The sequence below is a fragment of the Stegodyphus dumicola genome, chromosome 4 (genome assembly GCF_044657685.1).
Source record: "Stegodyphus dumicola isolate Sdum_Otavi_A_Nest chromosome 4, ASM4465768v1".
In the NCBI taxonomy this organism is placed as follows: Eukaryota; Metazoa; Arthropoda; class Arachnida; order Araneae; family Eresidae; genus Stegodyphus; species Stegodyphus dumicola.
Window position 1 is genome coordinate 178,428,716 of NC_140771.1, and position 19,843 is coordinate 178,448,558.

The following is a 19,843-nucleotide window of genomic DNA, read 5'->3' on the forward strand; positions in this document are numbered from 1 at the left end:
CTAGAATGGGAGAGTCAGCGCTGAAAATTCACATGAAAATTAAGTTTTGTTTTATCATTTCAATTTGTTTTTACATGGTTTTGCTTAGCTTAATTTCTGTGTTTGTTTCAATTAAGCCATAAATTAATTTTTTATCACCTTCTATGGAGTTTATTCTCTTTTGCACATACTATATGTATTGGATATCGGGATAATGAGTTTATTTCTGCAGAGGGTCTGTTATTGATTTCGTGGGAAATCTGTTGGCTCCATTTTGATTTTAGGTAGCCAAGGGCAAATTCGATAACGCTAGCCGAGAAAAAGTGAAGTTCGGAAATACGTTTTGAAGCTTCAATTTTTCCGGATATTAGATCATTTTAAATCTACTAAGATGGCACGTAGAAATTATAAAAATGAAAATATGAAATCGTGATTTATGAAATAATGAAGCATTTATGATTTAAAGAGTATCAAAATTTACAAAAGAAAAGAGCTTAATATTTATATGTTTACTTTATTAAACATTTCTTTCAGTGTGAGTTGTTTTGTTTTCTCTGCTAATACTTTAGACTAATACTATAGACATATAATTTCTTGTTCAGTTATTAAGTTCCATTGCTCAAGTCCTGTAATTGCTGTGTCGAAAATTCCGAATAACTTGTCAATCAAAATTTTTCTCGTTCAGTAACCTCTCTGTTACTTTCTTCACTATCGGTAGCTGTATTTTCTGGATTTAGAACCATACTACAGATTTCGCCCTCCGTTATTTGATTGATGATTGGGCATTGTCATCGCAATGAAAAACTTCTGTTTAACTTCGCTAAATTCTGCCGCCTGGTGCGGCCATGCGAGATCTGGCGCTGGTTCTGCCTTTATGTGGATAACAAATCAGTTATTCTTAATTCAAATAGCACTAAATATAATCGTTTGTCCTATGATTATCATTAACAAAATCTATTTTTAGCATAAGGAGAGAAATTTCTGCTAAATCTCCCCTTGTCAACATTTTAGCGCATTAAACTTAAATCTGTAATCGGATGATACTCTGTTATTTGGCGTAGCTGCATGATTCATCACTCAAGTTGTCATCCGTTGATAAACATGCGGTGATGAAAGCAAAATACAATCATGGACCTTATAAGAAATAGACTAACCCAGTGGGCGGGGCGTGCGTCACCGGCATGTCGGCAAGAAAGAGTAGGGACGATCTACTTTAACATTGAAACCTATGGCATTTGTATCACATAATCTCTTTAATTATTAAATGTGATACGTTGTATAGTGATGAGCTTATGAAAGCCACAGTTTTTCCAAATAGGATTTAATATGTCTCATTAAAGCACTTTTTACTGCATTTCGCACATTTTTTTCACGCGTAATTCTTGTACAAACGTCTTTACTTTGGTAAAAACTCTAAGCACAAAATTTATGAACTTAATTTTGCATAAAAATAATGTAAAATTAAATAAGATTGATAGTACGTGATGCTTTGAAATAAATAAGGTAAAATTAAACAAGATCTGATAATTTTTTTTTTTTTCAATTTAATGAACATTTTCAGGCAGTGATTTTCCAAACTATAATAACATTCAAAACGATCATATTTATTTGATCATTAAATTATTAACATTAAAGTGGATTAGGTATTTTAATAATTTATAAAATTCGGAGCATAAAATTTTCTGAGCGTAATGAAGAGGAAAAAAAAAAGATAAAATAAAATCTAGAAGCACTAAGATTTTATATTACGCCCAAAGGGAACCTTTTTTTAAAGTTTTGTGTGTTACCTATATTTATTGAATATCATGTTCTTCCCCCCGTAAACCACATACATTTGAAAACAGCATATCTTTAGTATTTTCGCACTGGAGATAAAACTGTTATTTTCTGTACAGTGCTCGCTCTGAACTTGTTGAGTTTGTTAATCAAGAATTCGTTGAAGTTTTACAAAATATGAAATAGATTGAAACAAATTCGAAATTCGGCCATCCAGATGCCCATGTTCGGGTGGATGATCACATTATTAAAAATTTGATGGCTCTAGATACTGTCGTTTTTGTCACAGTGCGAGAAACATACATGTATTCATGCAGATCCTTCATTATTTAATATCTTTACATATAATACAGGGCGATAATATTTGGTAACAACAATTTGCAAGGAGACACGGACGTTTATAGTAAGACAGTGCAAAATGCAGCTTCGAAACTAACAGCCTTTCTAGGTTACCGCCGCTTTGGGCTAATAAATTAAATTAACAGTAAATAAAAAAAACTTATGCAAAACAAAAAATAAATTAAAAAATAATCGCTATAAAACACAAGCAAAATTAATTATTACAATTAAATACAATTTTAATATTAGAATTAAATGTATAAAAATTTTTAAGTAGTCAAAAGTGTTTATCACTATGATGTATTATGAAATATAATTGAAATAAAATTCCTGTTGTTACAAATTACCTTATGGCATAGGAAAAGCTAAAAAAATATCAAGCCCTGAAAGCATGCAATAGCTTCATAATTATTTGGAACATTAATTATGCTTGACAAATATGCTAAATTTTTAAAAATCAATCTCAATTTCAAAAATAAAAATATGTAGAAATTCTAATTTGTGAAATGAGGCGCTACAACCAGATTTTTCTTGACAATTATACACGCTGCAATAGGCAACCAATGTTAAATTTCTGCATGTCGTCCCTACTCCTCCAGATGTGATCAAGGTGACAGCCGACAACGCCTCAGACGAGGGAGGAGAAAACCCGTTTGGGTTAGTCTATTTCTTATAAGGTCCATGAATACAATAAATAATGATTCGCGATTTCGGCATCAAGGATATAAAATATTAGTTGGTGTAAAATTAACAAATGTTTCGGTTTGAGATTATGCCAAGCAGATACTCAGCTATGGAGTCAAGTTACTAATCACACAAATTTATGCTAAAATAATTATTTCTTCAATAATGAGATATTTTATTTAGCGCCAAACTGAGATTAAGAATCGGGATTTCCGACATGTTTTTTTATGATGAGGAAAAAAATCTAATGCGTGTGCGTAAAGCATACCCCTTCCCTTCAAAAAAGCCGTAAAAAATTGGTTGGTGGTGGCTTTGAGGTCCGGATTTTAGATCATTCCAGATATTGAATGTCTGGAATTCAGACTTTGTACTGTATGTATATATATATATATATATACACAGTACAAATATATATATATAGATAGATAGATACAGTACAAATATATATATATATATAGATATAGATATATATATATATAATTTATTTCCTAAACAGTATTGATTAATTGATTATATTATCTCCTAAGTTTAATTAAAGTAGAATTATTTTAAAAGAGTGAATCCATACTGGTAAGTTATATTTTGAAAGATGTTTTGAAGTAATTTGAAAGCAAAATGTTAATAATATTTTAACGGGGACTGGAGTTAAATCATCATGAAGAATAAAATTTCAATTGTAAAAGGAAAAATTAAAAACATGTAATCATTGTCATTGATCGGAAATTAGTTGACTTTTCAAGGGGAACGAACCAACTCCCGTTCAATGAACAATAATTGAAAAAAATACGTAAATACAAAAGTGTTTCGTCTTTACTCGAGTTATCCAAACCGGCAGTTCTAGTCAGGCCAAATATTTCCGCGAATAGAAGGGATTATGATCCAATGTTGATACTCAAAGAACTTATTCTTATGAAGCATTTTAGTCAATTCAATTTGGAGTAAAAAGCAATTACTGTAGAGAAATCCTAATTAACCCGAGTAACCGTCCCCGACACTTTCATGTTTATGCATTTGAGTTCTATATTATTTGTAAAAATTAAACATTGGAAATTGTCATTATGAAATCGAATTCAAAGTAAAGTTGAAATAAACATAGAAGATTACAAAATAAGATAAATAATGCAAACTTTGTAAAAATAAATCAAAGACAATATAAATATAATATAAAAAATAAAATATAATAAGAACAGTGAATGTACATGAAGATATAAAGGCCAGAAAAGGTATTAAGTAACTTACATTCTTTCTAGTGGGGGAGTTGGCAAAGTGTTCTCTTCGTGTCTGACTCATAAGTGTAGGGTGTCCGAAAATTCTTAGCGGCAGTGGGGGCTTTGAATAATATCAGTCGGTAAGACTTGGGTGAAGTAATTTATGGTAGTGGGTGGGACTTGGAATTCTTGAGGGATGTATTATGTGGAGTTCTTATTTGAGTGAGACTGTCTGTTAAGATTTTTTTTTTAAAATACTAGTGAATGGAAATTAATTAATTTCTGGCTAATTGTCGTGTCGCAATGATTAAGAATTTAAGAAAGGAAAAAGGAATTTTCACTGTCCAAGAGCTATTAGACAGACTAAAGTCATGAAATAGGCCCATTTTTTTAGTAACAGTATAGTAACAGTAAGGGTCTGAAGACAATTACCTTATTACAATATATACAATTGAGTAATTACACTATATACAAATCCTTCAACTGACAGTCATCCAACTTATACCGCCTTCTCAGGTTTAGGAACAAATTATCATATCCCTATCAGGTAAATGATTTAGAGTGAGTATTTAACACCTGCTCTTTTAAGGCAATGGTTGATAAATTGAATGGGAATTAGATTATTTTTGAGAATTTTAATAAGGAGTAAAATTTCGCGTTGTAAATCTATTGTATCTGTGCATATAATTTTAATTCGTTGTATTTGATTAATTATAGTATTGTTAATTACTTTTTTGGATATGTTGGAGTTCCAATTTATTAATTTGTTAGTATTGAAATTGAAGTTTCTTGTTTTGTCAAAAAGTAAAATTTTTTCGTAGTTAATGATTTGAAGATACAGAAAGTCTATGCTATTTTGTGAATTATTAGTATTTTTAAGTGTAAGACAATTCGGATAAATCTCGGAGTGTTCAATTTTACCAAAATTATTAATTGTAATAAGGTCATCAATATATCTGTAGGTGTGTTTGTAGTGATTTAACTCTTGTGGTTGTAGATATTTTTGGAAGTTAAATTCTTTGACAAATAAAAAGATATTACAGATCAAGGTGCTGGAATGTAAGCTCATTGGCAATCCTCTGACTTGTTTAAAAAGTTGATTTTGAAACTTGATGTAGTTATGAAAAAGTGTGCATTTTAAGTAGGTTTTCCATTTGTCAAGAGTCATGATATTGAGCATATCAGGGAAGAGTTTAGGTAGATCAAGTAGACTGGTATAGATTTCTTCTAGAGGAAATGAGGTATATAAGTTTTCAAAGTCATAGCAGTTAATGTTTTGGATGTTAATGGTTTGAATGGTATTAATGACAGGTGTGTTATTATGAATGATCCAGCAATAGTTATGATTAAGTGTTACAATCATTGAAAATAAATTTACAGATTTTATTAAGTTGAATTGAAAAATAATAGTCTACATTTTTCTTGTAATTATTAGTTCCATTAGCTATAAATCTGAATTTTAATGGTGTTTTATGGAATTTGGGAATCGCATAAAGATTAGTAAATCTGTTGTAGTTTGCATTGAAAGTAATATTGAGTTTCTTATGAAAAGTTAATCCTATTTATTATAGATGTTTCTGTAAGGTTGGCCAATTGATAAGTAGTTGCGTTGAGAAGTTCTTTATGAATAATTTCAGCGTAGAATTGTTTTCATATAATGCTAAAGTTATTAGTTGCTTTATCTATTTTTCTAATAGTAAAAAGCTGTTTTAATTTATTAATATCTGATGTAAGTTGCGACCAATTCAGTGTACTTTTAAACTTGAGGTGACTGATTTCGGTGGATATGCGTTGAAGAATTTTATCTTTCCATTTTAAGAAGGTATCTATGGGTAAATTCAGTTGATAGCTTGCTTTAACTATAAATTCGTTGATGTTGTTTTCGAAAGTCTTGTAACAGTAATTTGTAGTCATCTTTCTGACTGGTCTAAATTTTGTACCATAACTCATTAGTGTTTTTAGTTGATGGTTTTATATGATATTCAGGTTGCCAGTAATTATGTGCTGGTGATGAGAATCTACGTAATTGCTGTAAATTGGTGTCTTACAATGTCATTCTGCTGTTTCATCTATTTCATGGTGGTTAGTGAGCAAGTTGCTTAAGGTCCTTTGATATTTAAATGCAACCATTGGTATTGTGTCAACTGCAGGGAAGGAATCTTTACAATCTCTGATGATTCTTGAGAAATGAATATTGTCAAACTGCGGATGCAGAAAATTGACTTTAAAATAAATTTTGTGTTGAGTGAGACTATTAGAGAGTTTGAAAAGACTAAAATCAAGAATCATGTCTTTAATGATTTGTATGTCATCATAGCTTTCTTGAATGAATTTTTTTACTTTGATAAGAATTTATTAGTACAGGAGTGTAACCAGTTGAGAAGTTTCTTGGGAAAGTAGTCTGAGTCAAAAAAACCTTTCAATTGTTTTTTCAATGCAAGTGTATCCAAAGTGGATAAAAATCTCGCATTATTTTTTATTTTGCTTCCTCTTTTTCCTCTCTGCGTTTTGTTGCTGTAGAGCTTAAATTGGCTGAAAATAGACTTCTTAGAAGTATCTCTATGACTATGTATATAAGTGTTAAGTCCATATGGATAAAGTGAACGTTGTTTTAGTATATAGAGAGATTCCTGAAAAATTTGTGTTTTGTGATTAGGTATTATATCTAGTATCTGAAGTTGAATAGAGTTGAAATCATGGTGTTTAAAGTGTTCTAATTCTGCTGTATTGAGTTGTGATGGTGTACTTATTTTAATGCTATTTTTTTGTGCGTTGAATTTTTTGATTTAGGAAGTAAATTATATATACAGGGGTTGGACAAAAATATGGAAACACCTTTAAGAAAACATGTTTCTTTGCTTAATATGGTGTAGGAAACCCGTTGGCATCCAAAACAGCTTGCAGTCTTCTCGGAATGGATAAATACAGTTCCTGTATGTTTGCCAAGGGAATATTATACCATTCTTCCTGCAAAACGGTGGCAAGTTCAGATAACGACGTTGGCGGTGGATAACGAGAACGCACTTTCCGTTCCAATGTAGACCACAAAGGTTAGATAATATTCAGGTCTGGTGACTGTGGTGGCCAGGGGAGATGGGACAACTCATCCTCGTGCTCAGAAAACCAGTCCTGGACAATGTGAGCTGTGTGAACAGGGGCTTTGTCGTCTTGGAAGACACCATCACCATCGGGAAACAAAGTTTGTACCATGGGATGAACTTGATCGGCCAAAATGTTCACATAAGTCTTGACAGTCATGTGCCCTGACACAGTTATCATGGCGCTAGCAGAGAACCACGATATGGCTGCCCAAACCATAACAGAACCTCCGCCATGTTTCACTCTTGGCAACAAGCAGTCTGTATTATAGGCTTGAGATGGCGTTCTCCAGACGTAAACTCGGCCAGAAGTGGGAAACAATGTGAAAGAAGATTCTTCAGACCATATTATTCGCTTCCACTGCTCTATAGTCCAGGCTTTATGACTTAAACACCACCTTTTCCTGTTATATGGGCATTAGCATCACTGACGAGTGGCTTCTCAATTGCAGCACGGCCAGCAATTCCCTGTTTATGAAGCTCCCTTCTAATTGTTTTGGTACTCACAGGGTTCGGTAACACAACATTCATTTCAGCAGTAACTTTTGCAGCTGTGGTCTTCTTATTTTTCATCGCAATTGCCCTTAATGATCGTCTGTTGCGATCACTCAGGACACACTTTCGTCCACGCTGTGATTTAGCAGATGATGTTTTTCCGCTTTTCAAATATGTGGAATAAATCTTCGATACAGTACTTCTCGAAACACTAAACACCTCGGCTACCTTGCTTACAGAAGCACCTACCATACGTGCTCCAACAATTTGCCCACGTTCGAAGTCTGTTAACTCTGACATAATGCAATGACAACCTCACATAACAGTACTCCGACAACAACTGAACTGTTTAGCACATTTACGAAGTTGTATAGGTGGCGTCAGTAGTCAAAAACGCCAGCGCCACCTACATATTTCATTAAAATCAATCTTTCTTTTCAAACATGCATTTCACAAGGTGTTTCCATATTTTTGTCCATCCACTGTATATATATATAGTAAAAAATGTATATTTTCACTATTCAAGTATTCACTGTGACAAGTATTCTTATCTTGTCACATGAACAGGCCTCTGTGGAAAAGGGTCTTCTCTGTAAATAAAGCAATTGAAATTGAAAATTTAAGTGACTCATCATACATTTTTCAACGCACAGTATTTGATTACATAAAATTTTCTGGAGGTGTTCTTAATATCGAAATATAAGATCAGCAGCAGCTTCTGCAAGAAGTGGAGTTCGTTATTTAGAAGTTCAGTATTTAGAAGAATCTGAAAATTCAAAAAGGAAAAGAAATATTATTGAGGAAGAAATTGATTATATGAAGCAGAAGAAAAATTTCTTCAAAGGGACATTAAAGATATTAATGAAGAAGTAGATGCTTTAGCAGATGAAGCTGAGACCAGCAGGAACATTGATTTGTTTATCAAAACAAATGAACGTAGAAGAATAGTTAAAGAAAAGGAAATAGACATGAATAAATTAGATGTTAAAATAGCTAAAAAGATTTCAGATTTAAAAAAAGCACAAATGTTTTGTATCTTTTATTGTACAGTTTATTATTCTAGTATCTTTCAAAAAACCAAGGAAATAAATTGTATGTTTACAAATCAGTTAATTTAATCTGCAAAATATTCTTACATTGTGATTGTAATAGTAGTTGACTGTGTTTAAATAAATATCAAATAAGTTAAATAATAATCATGTAAATCTCTAAAATAGTGACTGTTATTAGTGTAAAATACACTTATACATGTTTTTCAAGAAATTATGTTCCTAATTTAATGTTATCTACTTCATAACTTGTAGGGAGTTAGTTTAATTTTCAAAATTGTTTTATGGTAAGTATTAAATTGAATTTAATAATAATAGTGCATAATACACACTTCTGTTAGTTTCTTAAAGTGAAATTACAAACATGAAGTCGGTTGTATGGATAATTGCTTTATTCTATTCATTTTTTTTGTTTGCTGATAGGTCCTTAATTTTTTCTTTGATGGTCCTTAAAAGTCCTTAATTTTCATGTAAGGAAATGTGTACGAACCCTGTTGAAAGACATTTTATCAGAGTTTGTAAAACAAGTCTTTGTTTTGTCTTCTAATTCTCTATATAATGTGATTTATGGTGAAAAATAAAATCAGAAGAAAGATGAAGATTTGGTAATAGGGGCTGCAACTAACAAAGTAGTGATAAGTTGCAGTCACAATTTTGCAGTTTGCAATTATAAATTTGTACAAAGTTATAAAATCAGCTAGGATTGATACGCAGTGGAGTTTAATCGGAAGACCAAAAGGTGCTGATGGAATTTTAAAGTATAATGAACTGTTTAGAATAATGTTGGCCATCCTGACTATTCCCCATAGTAATGTAGAGTGTGAGAGGATTTTCAGTGTTGTAAAATTAAGGACTAAATTTCAATCTAACATTAGTAATGACCTACTAGGAAAACTGTTATTAGCAAAAGCAGGCTTAGGTGGCAATTGCTATGAACAAAATTATGAAGTTTCTTTCCTAATGAAAACAAAATCTGCCACTATTCATAGCATTTGTATAAAATCTAATTAAAGTATTTTTTTGTTAAAGGATGCAAATGTTTTTTACTAGTAAGTATTTTTTTACTGTTTGCATTTAAGAATTAGTGACTGAACTTACAGATATTAATTAGTAGCTATTTAAAGTTAATTCATTATTAAAAAAAATATTTTTATCATTTAAAAATTCTGTTTCTCATTGAGAAAAATCTCCCGATTTTTGAGTGTCCTAGGTTGGCAAGTATGAATACATTTTCGTAAAATTCTTGGTTGTCATCTTTGGCTGTATAGCGGTGATTCTTGTCAGGCAGATAATGTGATAATACCAAATTACCATTTTCAACACTTATTATTTCTGCAAAAGCAGATAATTGCAGATATGTACAAAAAGATTTGTACTGTTTATGATGCACTAATTGAGTGAATACGCCAGAATTGGTTTAAAAATTTTAGTTCAAGGTGCACCATGATTTCGTATATTATTTGAAATCAGTGATGGTAAATTCCTTTCTTAATATATAAATTAAAAGCACTGATTGAAGCTGATCATTACTTAATGGTATGTGCGCTTGCTTAGAGTCTTAAATTTATCCAAAAAATTATTTATTAATGACTATTTGAAAAGATTTATCTATAAGAAAGCTTGTTATTTGGATCCCATATGAACTTGAAAAAAATTTAATTAATGTAACAATTAATTACATTAATTTAATTAATGTAATTAATTTGACTTGGAAATGTGACCAATTTTTTAATTAGTTTTATAAGTGTTGGAAAAATTAATTATTTATAATAATACTAAACATACAAAAATCATGGTCCATATGCAGAAAGACAGACAGCTCAAACAACATCAAAACCTTTTAATCATCAAAAGAAGGACATGTTATAAACTTGATGATACTGTAAGGGAATTAATTCATTTTGAGCTTTTATTGAGCAAAACTTCTATTTTGATAAATGTCAGATTCAACTTTTATTTAATTTAATTAATTTATTTATTTTTCAGAATAAGATTAGTTTCTTGAAAGTGAAATTAAGAAATTGTCTAGAAGACGGCAGATGGCTTCGAACAAAAGCGTCAATTACTGATTAAAGTTATTTCTGTGTAGAAATTTTATTATTATTTTAATAATAGGGGGAAGATCAAAAGTAGTTTCTAAACAACTTAATAAATGTACAGGATCCTTTTCCACATGTCCTGTTCATAATCTGTCTGATCAGTTAGTCATTATAGCATTAATGTTGAATACTGATATAGCTAATTGATTATACCTTAGTATATCGAACATGACTTTTTCATGTTATTGGATAGCACGAAATAACATATTGAATCCTTTTACACTGTATTGACTGTCTGATTGTTTGAGAAATTAAATCCTGATGAGCCATCATATTCATCTATATTTTATTAGTGATAAAAATCATCCCTTTATGTCACACCTTCACCTTTTCCAACCAAGTAGAGCAACTATATAATGTGTGTGCTTGGGTCTGTGCATGTAAATAATCTCATATTGCTGCTTCAAGTAACTTATAAACAAAATCTTTCACAATTATAGATCTTCTTGTAATTATACCTCTAGATGTTAGATGGATAGAATCTCATATAAGCCTTCGGTTTGTGAAACAATTTATCAGCTTTTGTTTAAAATTGGAATCTTTGATGTTAATTCTGAGATCTTAAACAAATAAATATGGCTTTTAACATCACTCATTAAAAAGAGGGGGATTACATTGCTTTAATTGGATACTCCATTAGTTATTTATTGAAACCATATATTAAAATGTAAGTTAAAACACTTACCAGTTTCATTTTTCTGCCATAGTGTGACCAAAAATAAGCATATTTTTATCAACAATTTTTAATTCAAATTGATTACATGAATTCAAATCAGCAGTCAGAACTGTTTCAAGTATTGCATATATTAATTTAAGGTAACTTTTAGTTATGGCGAAAATGAGCCATTTTTACTTTGTTGGCTTTTTTTTCTGACAAAGGTGCAAAACTGGAAAGACCAATTTACAGAAGATAAATGTAAGGGAAAAACATGTATTTTTTTGAATGCTTACATTTTTATTTCTGTTTAAAATTCAGCTTTGGTATGATACATTTTAAAACAAGGAGATAGGCAGATTCCTCATTAAAAAGAGGGGGGTTACTGGTTTGCCCGTATACTGCTTGAGTGGTGTACGGGCAAACCAGGGACTCTTGTTTTGAGCAACATACAAAGCCTAAATGAAAAGCAGTAAAACATGTCCTTGAATTGGTTTTACAATTCAGTCTGCTAGACTACTAAAGACAATTTATTAGAAACACTGCAAAGTAAACTATGCAAATCAGTGGATTGATGTGGGAAAATATACCAATACAATGCTGAGTTGTACGGGAAAGTCAGGGAAGTCTCCTTTCATGTAACTTGAATGGGGTTCAATCAAAACTGTTAAATGGTTAATCCTTATGTAATTGCAGAGTAATTAATTTCTGGTTATTAGTTTAGTTTTAGACATCTGCACAGAAATAATGCTAATAATAATGAATGATGCAGGAAGGTTGGAAATGGGCACAGCATTCTGTTATAGTTAATTGATAAAATGCATGAAATTATTATTTGCTTCATTGAGAAAAATTTTAGGAACTTTGATTTTAAAAATAAAACTGCATGATTAAAGCTTTTACTAAAGCACAATTTATTGTGCCTTAAAAAATAACAAGCAGGGCATCATTTAATTATATTTCATGTACTTAGTGATTTTGTATATCTAGCTTTTATTATATTATGTGCTTGTACTTTTAGGCTAGTGTATGATCGCGAAACTGGAAAACCAAAAGGTTATGGCTTTTGTGAGTATAAAGACCAAGAAATGGCCCTCAGTGCTATGCGTAATTTAAATGGTTATGAATTAAATGGAAGAGCATTAAGAGTTGATAATGCTGCAAGTGAGAAAAGCAAGGAAGAATTAAAAAGTAAATTAATTTTTATTGTTTAGTATTTAAATGTAATGGCTGTAATGGATCCATGAGGACTGTAAAGAGTATGTATGTGTGTGTATATATATATAGTAAATACATAGTGCTTATGTATACAAAATTGCCTTCATAAGGTTATCTGATTCCTCTGTGCTAATTGACTAGTATATACGAACTCAAATGCCTGATGCCATGACATATGGGTTTCAGCTTCAGTATGAAGTGATAAGTTTTTACTGAAAAAAGCAGCCTTCAAAATGTTGTCAACACCTTTGTGCTTGCACAAGTAAGGTTTTAGTGTGTTAAATTTAAGGCAATTGAAAATCTTGTTTTCATGCCAGCAATCTCATAATGGGGTGTTGTTTTTCAGAAGCCCCATATATAAAATAATTTATTTACTAAAGAAATATTGATTAGCAATGTTTCTTTAGTAAATGAATTATTATTATCTTACTTTGCAGCTATTGCGCTAGTATTTGAATAACTTGTTTTCGAACTTAGAGAATTTAAAATCATACAACATTTATATATATACAGTCAAAAGTCGTTAATTCGGACACCCATAATCCGAAATGATCTATAATCCGGACCTCAAAGCTAAAAAGTTTACGCGTGCGCGTAAGCACCTTTTACGTCTGTGCATATGCGTGTGCGCAAGTGCAGAATACGTTTTCGTGTGCGCGTTTTATGTATAACGGATGGTATAAGCTAAAATTATCTAATTATCTATTTCAGTTAATGTTGATGATTGCGTTGTTCCTTAATTTTCGAATTGGATCCGGCTTATTATTTTTTTTGCAGACTGTAAGAGCAATACTATAAAATAAACTTGGAACTTTCGATCATGTCAAAAAGAATTTCCGATTCTGGAGCTCCCAAAGGATCGTACAAAACGAAAGTATGTTTCGATGTCCATCAAACAAAAAGTGGAATTGCTGCAAAAAATGGATAAATACATGAAGAATGTGACAGAGAGGTTAGTGAAAACGAAAAAATTTCGATTGACAAGTTAGTCGGTATTCTCGGCACAGCAATTAACAGGACTTAAACAGCGGAACTTTGTAACTGAACAAGAAATTATGTCTGTTTATAGAATTAAAGAGAAAGTATTATCACATAAAACGAAACAACTTACATTGAAAGAAATGTTTAATTAAGTAAACAAATAAATATTAAGCTTTTTTTTTTGGTAAATTTTGATACCCTTTAGATCATAATTGTTCTTTATTTCATAAATTATGGTTTCATATTTTTAATTTTAGAATTTCTGCATGCCATCTTACGAGATTTAAACTGATGATCTATAATCCGGAAAAATCGATAATCCGGAATCGCCGAAGTCCCAACGAATCCGGATTAACAACTTTTGACTGTATATATATATATTTGTGTATGAGGTAACTTTATTAATTTACAAGGTATTTTATGTTAATTAACTCATTTTTATGTGTTGGATCTTTATTATAACTTCTCCTTTTCATTAGCCCTCACCAGGTTTCAAATGAGATTGAAGATTATGGGTTTTGAATGTTTTAGATATAGTGCTTTTTACAGCAAACACTTGTGGCTTTACTTTCTATCACCCAGCTTTGCCAGTTAAATATTCCATCATTAACCATTTGCTAGCTGCAGTTAAATTGTGCCAATGAAGTTTACGCCAGTGTAATTAGACCAAATTATGCAGCCTGAGGCTATGAATCCACTTTAGATTGTATCTTCATTTTTTCTGTTTAATATTTACAATTGGCAGAGTTTGACTGTATGAACCAAGTTATGCGTTTTGTTAAAATCAGTTTTAATGAAAGGGTTTTATTTAAAACCTTTGTAGGACTTCATCGTGTTTACAGAGTATATCTTGTTCGGCAGTTTAAAGGGTTCAAAGGACATTTTAGTTAATATTGCACAGTTAGTACCATATGAATTTATGTATGAATTTTTTTTGCACTGCATTAGGTTTTCTAAGAATTTTAGAACACCGGTCATATTGTTATTATTTCTTTATTACAGTGTTATATGAATTCGCAATTGTGGTATTTTTGTGCCAAATCATTATTTCAAATTGAATATGTTTTTGTTAGATTGTAATATTTTTATTAGGTTTTTATTTTAATAAAAATTACCTTTGAATTAATGTAGCGTGAAGTGCATTATTTAGGCTGTGGTTTTGAACTTAATATTTCATTTTATTTTAAGTTATTTATTTCTTTATATATGTGAGTGATACTTAAGCATGAACGAAACAGTATTCATGTTAAATTTTATTGAAGAAGTGTTTTGAAAAACATCATTGTTAGACTATTTAAAAATTTTCTCACACATGTATACATATTGATCGACCTAACAGTATAACCACTCTCCTAATACGTGTTTGTCAGACCTGGTTTCTGCGCTTTTAACATCCTAGGTAATCACTACACTTGATATTTAATGTAAGTTGAACATTTTGTTAATTCAAAGCATTTGCAAGTTCTTGACAATGAGAGGAGAAAGACAGTCCTGGATCTAGCGGGCGGCAATTTCAAATGTAACGCTGGATTGTATTTGTATGTTATTCACTAAAACAGCTCTCTAATTTTAGTACAATGTTAATAGTTTTAAGGCCAAGTTTAAAAACCTCTTTTAAGAAGATTTATGATTAAATAATAAGAACCTTTTTAAAGGAACATGAGTTAAAATAAAGTACAGTCGATTACAACTATAAATACAAGATCAGAAAGAGGCCAATAGAGGGACTCCAGGCGTCACTAATAGAATCAGACTGACCCTATCAGTAACGTCTGGAGTCCCTCTATTGTTTCCTGTCTGGGCAGGATGTATTCAAATGAGAAATAGAACGATGGCTTGTTGAAGAAGTCACCTGGTTTTCATAGCAACGTGTGCTGGGAAATGGAGAAGCATTGTAACTATTTTCTGAGAGCCAACCCAAAAAATTTAGCCTTGGGCCATCATGGAAAAATGAAATAATTCAAATTAATATTCGTCGAGTATATGCAAGACACCGTTATTATGTCTTCAAGATGAAGCAAGGCATTTAGATTTTTTTGCAGCCAGTTCGCAACTTAGGCTCACCTTTGGTTTGAATCGGAACAGTGGAGTGCATTTTGGATTTTAAAGCTAGATTTTTTTTTTTTATATATAGTTTTCGAGTCTCTTCTGCACGTTCTTTTTAGATATGCTTGCTTTTAATAGCTCGCACTATATTTAGCGAGATGCGACCATTTATTTAGGATTGTTCAGTGTAATTACGTTAATTCTTAGTTATTCTTATTAAGGCAATTCATATTGAATTTCATTTAGATTAAAAGAAACTATCTATGCTCCGAGGGGGAGAAAAGCGGAATATAGAAAGCGAGCCAAAGCTAAGGCCAAACAGAGAAAACGAACTTCAGCTAAGATGAAAAAATAACTTCACGGAAGAATTAAACTGTAAGGACCCTCCCGCAATTCTGATTATGTTGAGATTCTAGAGGGTATTAATATTTCTTGCAATTTGTACGATCAAACATGACTGCATATATCATCCCCAAACAATCTGCAAATCAGCATTTAAAAGAACAACCTTTTTCATTGACATCATAAAAATAGCTAAAGGGCATGAAATCATGATATAAAGATCTTATCAATTATATGGAGGCAGGCAGTAGAAAGACGAAAATCTGAAAATTTTTGATTTGTTGGACCCATGCAGTTGGCTGATCATAGAAAAAAATGAATGATCACCAACAATCTTTCTTAAGCAGTCAATCAGTATTATTAGCTGGTAAACATGCAGAAAACGTAAACCTTACTCCTATTGAACGTGATGGCAGACATTTGACATGTGATACAGAACATTAATATATAATGAAAAGCTTAGAAGATCTTGGTGTACATATTCTAAAAACAAGAATGCAACTTTTTGTATACCCTGCAAGATTTATCAGAAACATGGTGCTGCTACACTATACTACATGCTTCATTAATTGGAAAAAAGTTTTAGCAAGATTAACTGAGCATGAAGCATCTAGAATCCACAGAAGTGCATGATTACGTGGAAAATTCGAGTACAACAAATGAAATCATGTCAAGGCATCGATCACGACACTGAGCGACTCATTCACACAGAGAAAGAAAAATAGAGAGAGATTCTATATAGTCATGGATGCGGCACTGTATCTTTCAACAAACTGTCATTCTTTTCTTGGATCTGATGAAATCCCAAGTAGCCTGTTCACAAAGTGTGCTCGACCTAGCGAAGAAAATTTTCTAATTTAATCTCTTCGCTTGCTAAACATAATTTAAATCTTAAGTACCAGTCAAAGCACTAACAAAGGGAAAGGAATCATATTTATCAAAGATGGTACAAAATGAAATTATTAACTTAGTTATTAACTTAAGGCAAAACAGTCTAAAGTAGCATTTTAAACAATATTAAAGAAGCCAAATACTACACAATAATGCTCGATTGCTTTCTATATGTGCCTCTACAGAAAAAAAATGAACCAGGTGATTCAATACGTAAAAATGTGTGGTGATGTGTGAGATAAAGGAAAATTTAATTGATTTCATAGAAGTTGGTGAAAAGATAGGAGATTGTATTTCTGAACGCATTGTAGAAAATTAGTGTCTTAATTGACACTTGATGGTTTAGATATTGGACAGTGTTGGTGTCAGTCTTATGACAACTGGTCTAATATGGCTGGCATTTTTAAAACAGTACAAGCTAGGATTACAAAAATGCTGGAGGAATTTGTACAACGCTGGAGGAATTTGTGCCATGTTTGGCTCACTCCTTGTATCTTGTTTCTTCGTGCCCAGGAGCAGTTAATCTGTTTGGAATTACTCAGAAATTACCTTTTTTTTTTTTTTTTTTATTTTATTTTATTTTATTTTTTTTTTTTTTTTTTTTTTTTTTTTTTTTTTTTTTTATTATTATTTTTAACGGATGCACTACTTGATGGTATATTATGAAAAAATGTACAAAATACAACTTAAAAGGAGGCAGCCAGACGAGATGGTCGTCAAAATATGTGGCTGTAAAAGTCCTTCTAATGAATTTACCTGAAATATTGAAAAGAAATTAAAAATATTTCTCTTGATGCCAAATCAAAGCACGAGGTAGAACATCTGGTACATGCTGTGAAAAATTTTGAATTAACTATCAACCTGTGAAAATTTTAACTAATATTTTTCCAGAATTAATCGAATAAATATAAAAATTCAATTCCTCTTCTGAGTTCTGTGTAGTTAACAAAAGATCTGACCAAAACTGAGGAATTATAAAAAATGAGAGAAAAATCTTATGGTATATTGGATACAAGAGTCTAAAACAGTAGCCAAAAATTGATTTGAGTTTATTCTGACAAAGAAAGAATTCCAAACCACAAAAGGTAATAAGGTAATCTGATGAACTGTTTGAGGAGAATCACGAACACTTCAACCTGTTCACATCGAAGTTACAGCAAATTGAAACATATTAAAAAGTATCTACGATCATCGGTGAGCCAAGGATGTTTATCAAGTCTCACGATTCTGGTAAACCGCAGATCAAATTATGATGATTCTATGCACTTATTAGCAGAACAAAAGGCTTACAGAGAAAAATTTTAATTTTTGTTACTAATTCTGTGACATTTTAATAGCGTTAAGGCAGGTAAGAATTCAAAATTACTTTTGAAATAGCAAGTATGAAAAACAAGACAGAAAGCACGAATACTCTCAGTAATAGCCCATATTCTGTATAATCTTTTCAGAATATTTCCTTTTGGCAATAACCTATATTTTGTATGCAATGGCCCCATTAATAATGGCTGAGCAATAAAAGCCGTTAAGCACTAGTAGTTCGGTCCGAGGGTCAAGTATATGTGAATGTGCGTGGTGCTGGCTGTATGAGCATTTCTGTGATTTTCCCCATTTGTAACATAGATAGGAGCTAGCTTTCCTTACAAATGTTTTTCCACGGGGCATTCCTCCTTTTCCATGCAGTGCCTAATGCCGAAACACATAGTAAATAATCAGACAAATGTCCTTAGCAGTGGCCAAATGATTATGACCGCTGAATACTGGTGGTTCGACCTTGTCAGGGTTCAAACCCAGGCAAACAGGCTGGCTGCATGGTTTGTTTTCGTGGATTTCCTCATATGTAACGTGAATATGAGCCAGTTTCCTTTAAAAAGTTCCTCCACGAAAGCACCTATCCTCTAATCCAGTGGTCGGCAAACTTATTAGCCAAAGACCCAAATATGAACATTACAACAATTTAAAAAAAAAATTGGGGGCCAAATCTCCTTGTTTAGTAAACTTTTATTACACTAAATAAAGTTAAATGTAATACTTAATAAATCTTTATTAATGTGAATAATGTGCTTGCATCTCCTTGGAAAGTTTGAGTAAGTCAGGTTTGTATTTTGTTGTTTTTTATTTTAGGCATGATTCCAAGTTCTCATCAGTAAGATGACTTCTCGGTTTACTCTTGTTAATGTTCATGCTTGAAAAAGATTGTTCGCATATATATGTAGAACCGAAAAGGGAAAGAACAGCAAACGCGAGCTTTTTCAACTGATCGTAAGAGTCAGGAATACTATTCCAAGGCGTTGAAAATGATCATGTCTTCTTTCTCCAGGTCATTCAAAGCAGACCACTTGTGTTGTGAACTAAAGATAACATTTTTCTTTCTCTAATATTTCCAATTCAACACAAAGACGTTCGAATTTAGAGCGCCATATCTCCTTGTTTTTTAAATCCGGCAATTGTATTTCAAAGCTACCAATGTCAATTTCAAAAGGAGAAAATTTCAACTTGGTTATCGTAGCTTTAAGAGGATTTTTGACAAATGCTAAAGTTGCTCTGCTGTTTTTAAATTCCTAAAACCTGCTGAGAAATGCTTCCCTCATATTAAAAATTATTGTTCTAAAATAGTGTTTATCAATAGAAGAATTATTTTCTTGGCGATGCTTCAGCAGGCTCGGAAAGTGAAGCAATGTTTCCCTTTCAAAATTCTATGCAAAAATGGATAATTTGTTTTCGAATGTTATTACTTCTTCTAACATAAAAAAAAGTAAGTTTCCTTTTCCCTGTAGTTTATGATTAAGCTGATTTAGATGAGACGTAACGTCTACCATGAAATACAAGTTTTGGATCCACTGATCGTCTGTTAGTTCTGGATAGTGAACTCCCTTCCCAAGGAGAAATGCTTTAATTTACGGGAAAAGGGACGTGAAACGTTTTAAAACATACCCTCTTGATAATCAACGTACCTTGTTATGAAGCAGAAGATCAGCGTACTCAC

General features: G+C 31.7%; 1 protein-coding gene across 3 annotated transcripts in view; it reads left to right on the forward strand.

Moving 5' to 3' along the window:
* CstF64 (cleavage stimulation factor subunit 2 CstF64) overlaps positions 1-19,843 on the forward strand; it is a 174,360-nt gene that overhangs the window by 33,356 nt on the left and 121,161 nt on the right. For all 3 annotated transcript variants that reach the window (XM_085815840.1, XM_085815839.1, XM_085815838.1), the window contains exon 3: positions 12,404-12,573. In XM_085815840.1, the coding sequence (XP_085671966.1) occupies positions 12,404-12,573 (170 nt within the window). The remainder of the gene's footprint in view (positions 1-12,403; positions 12,574-19,843) is intronic.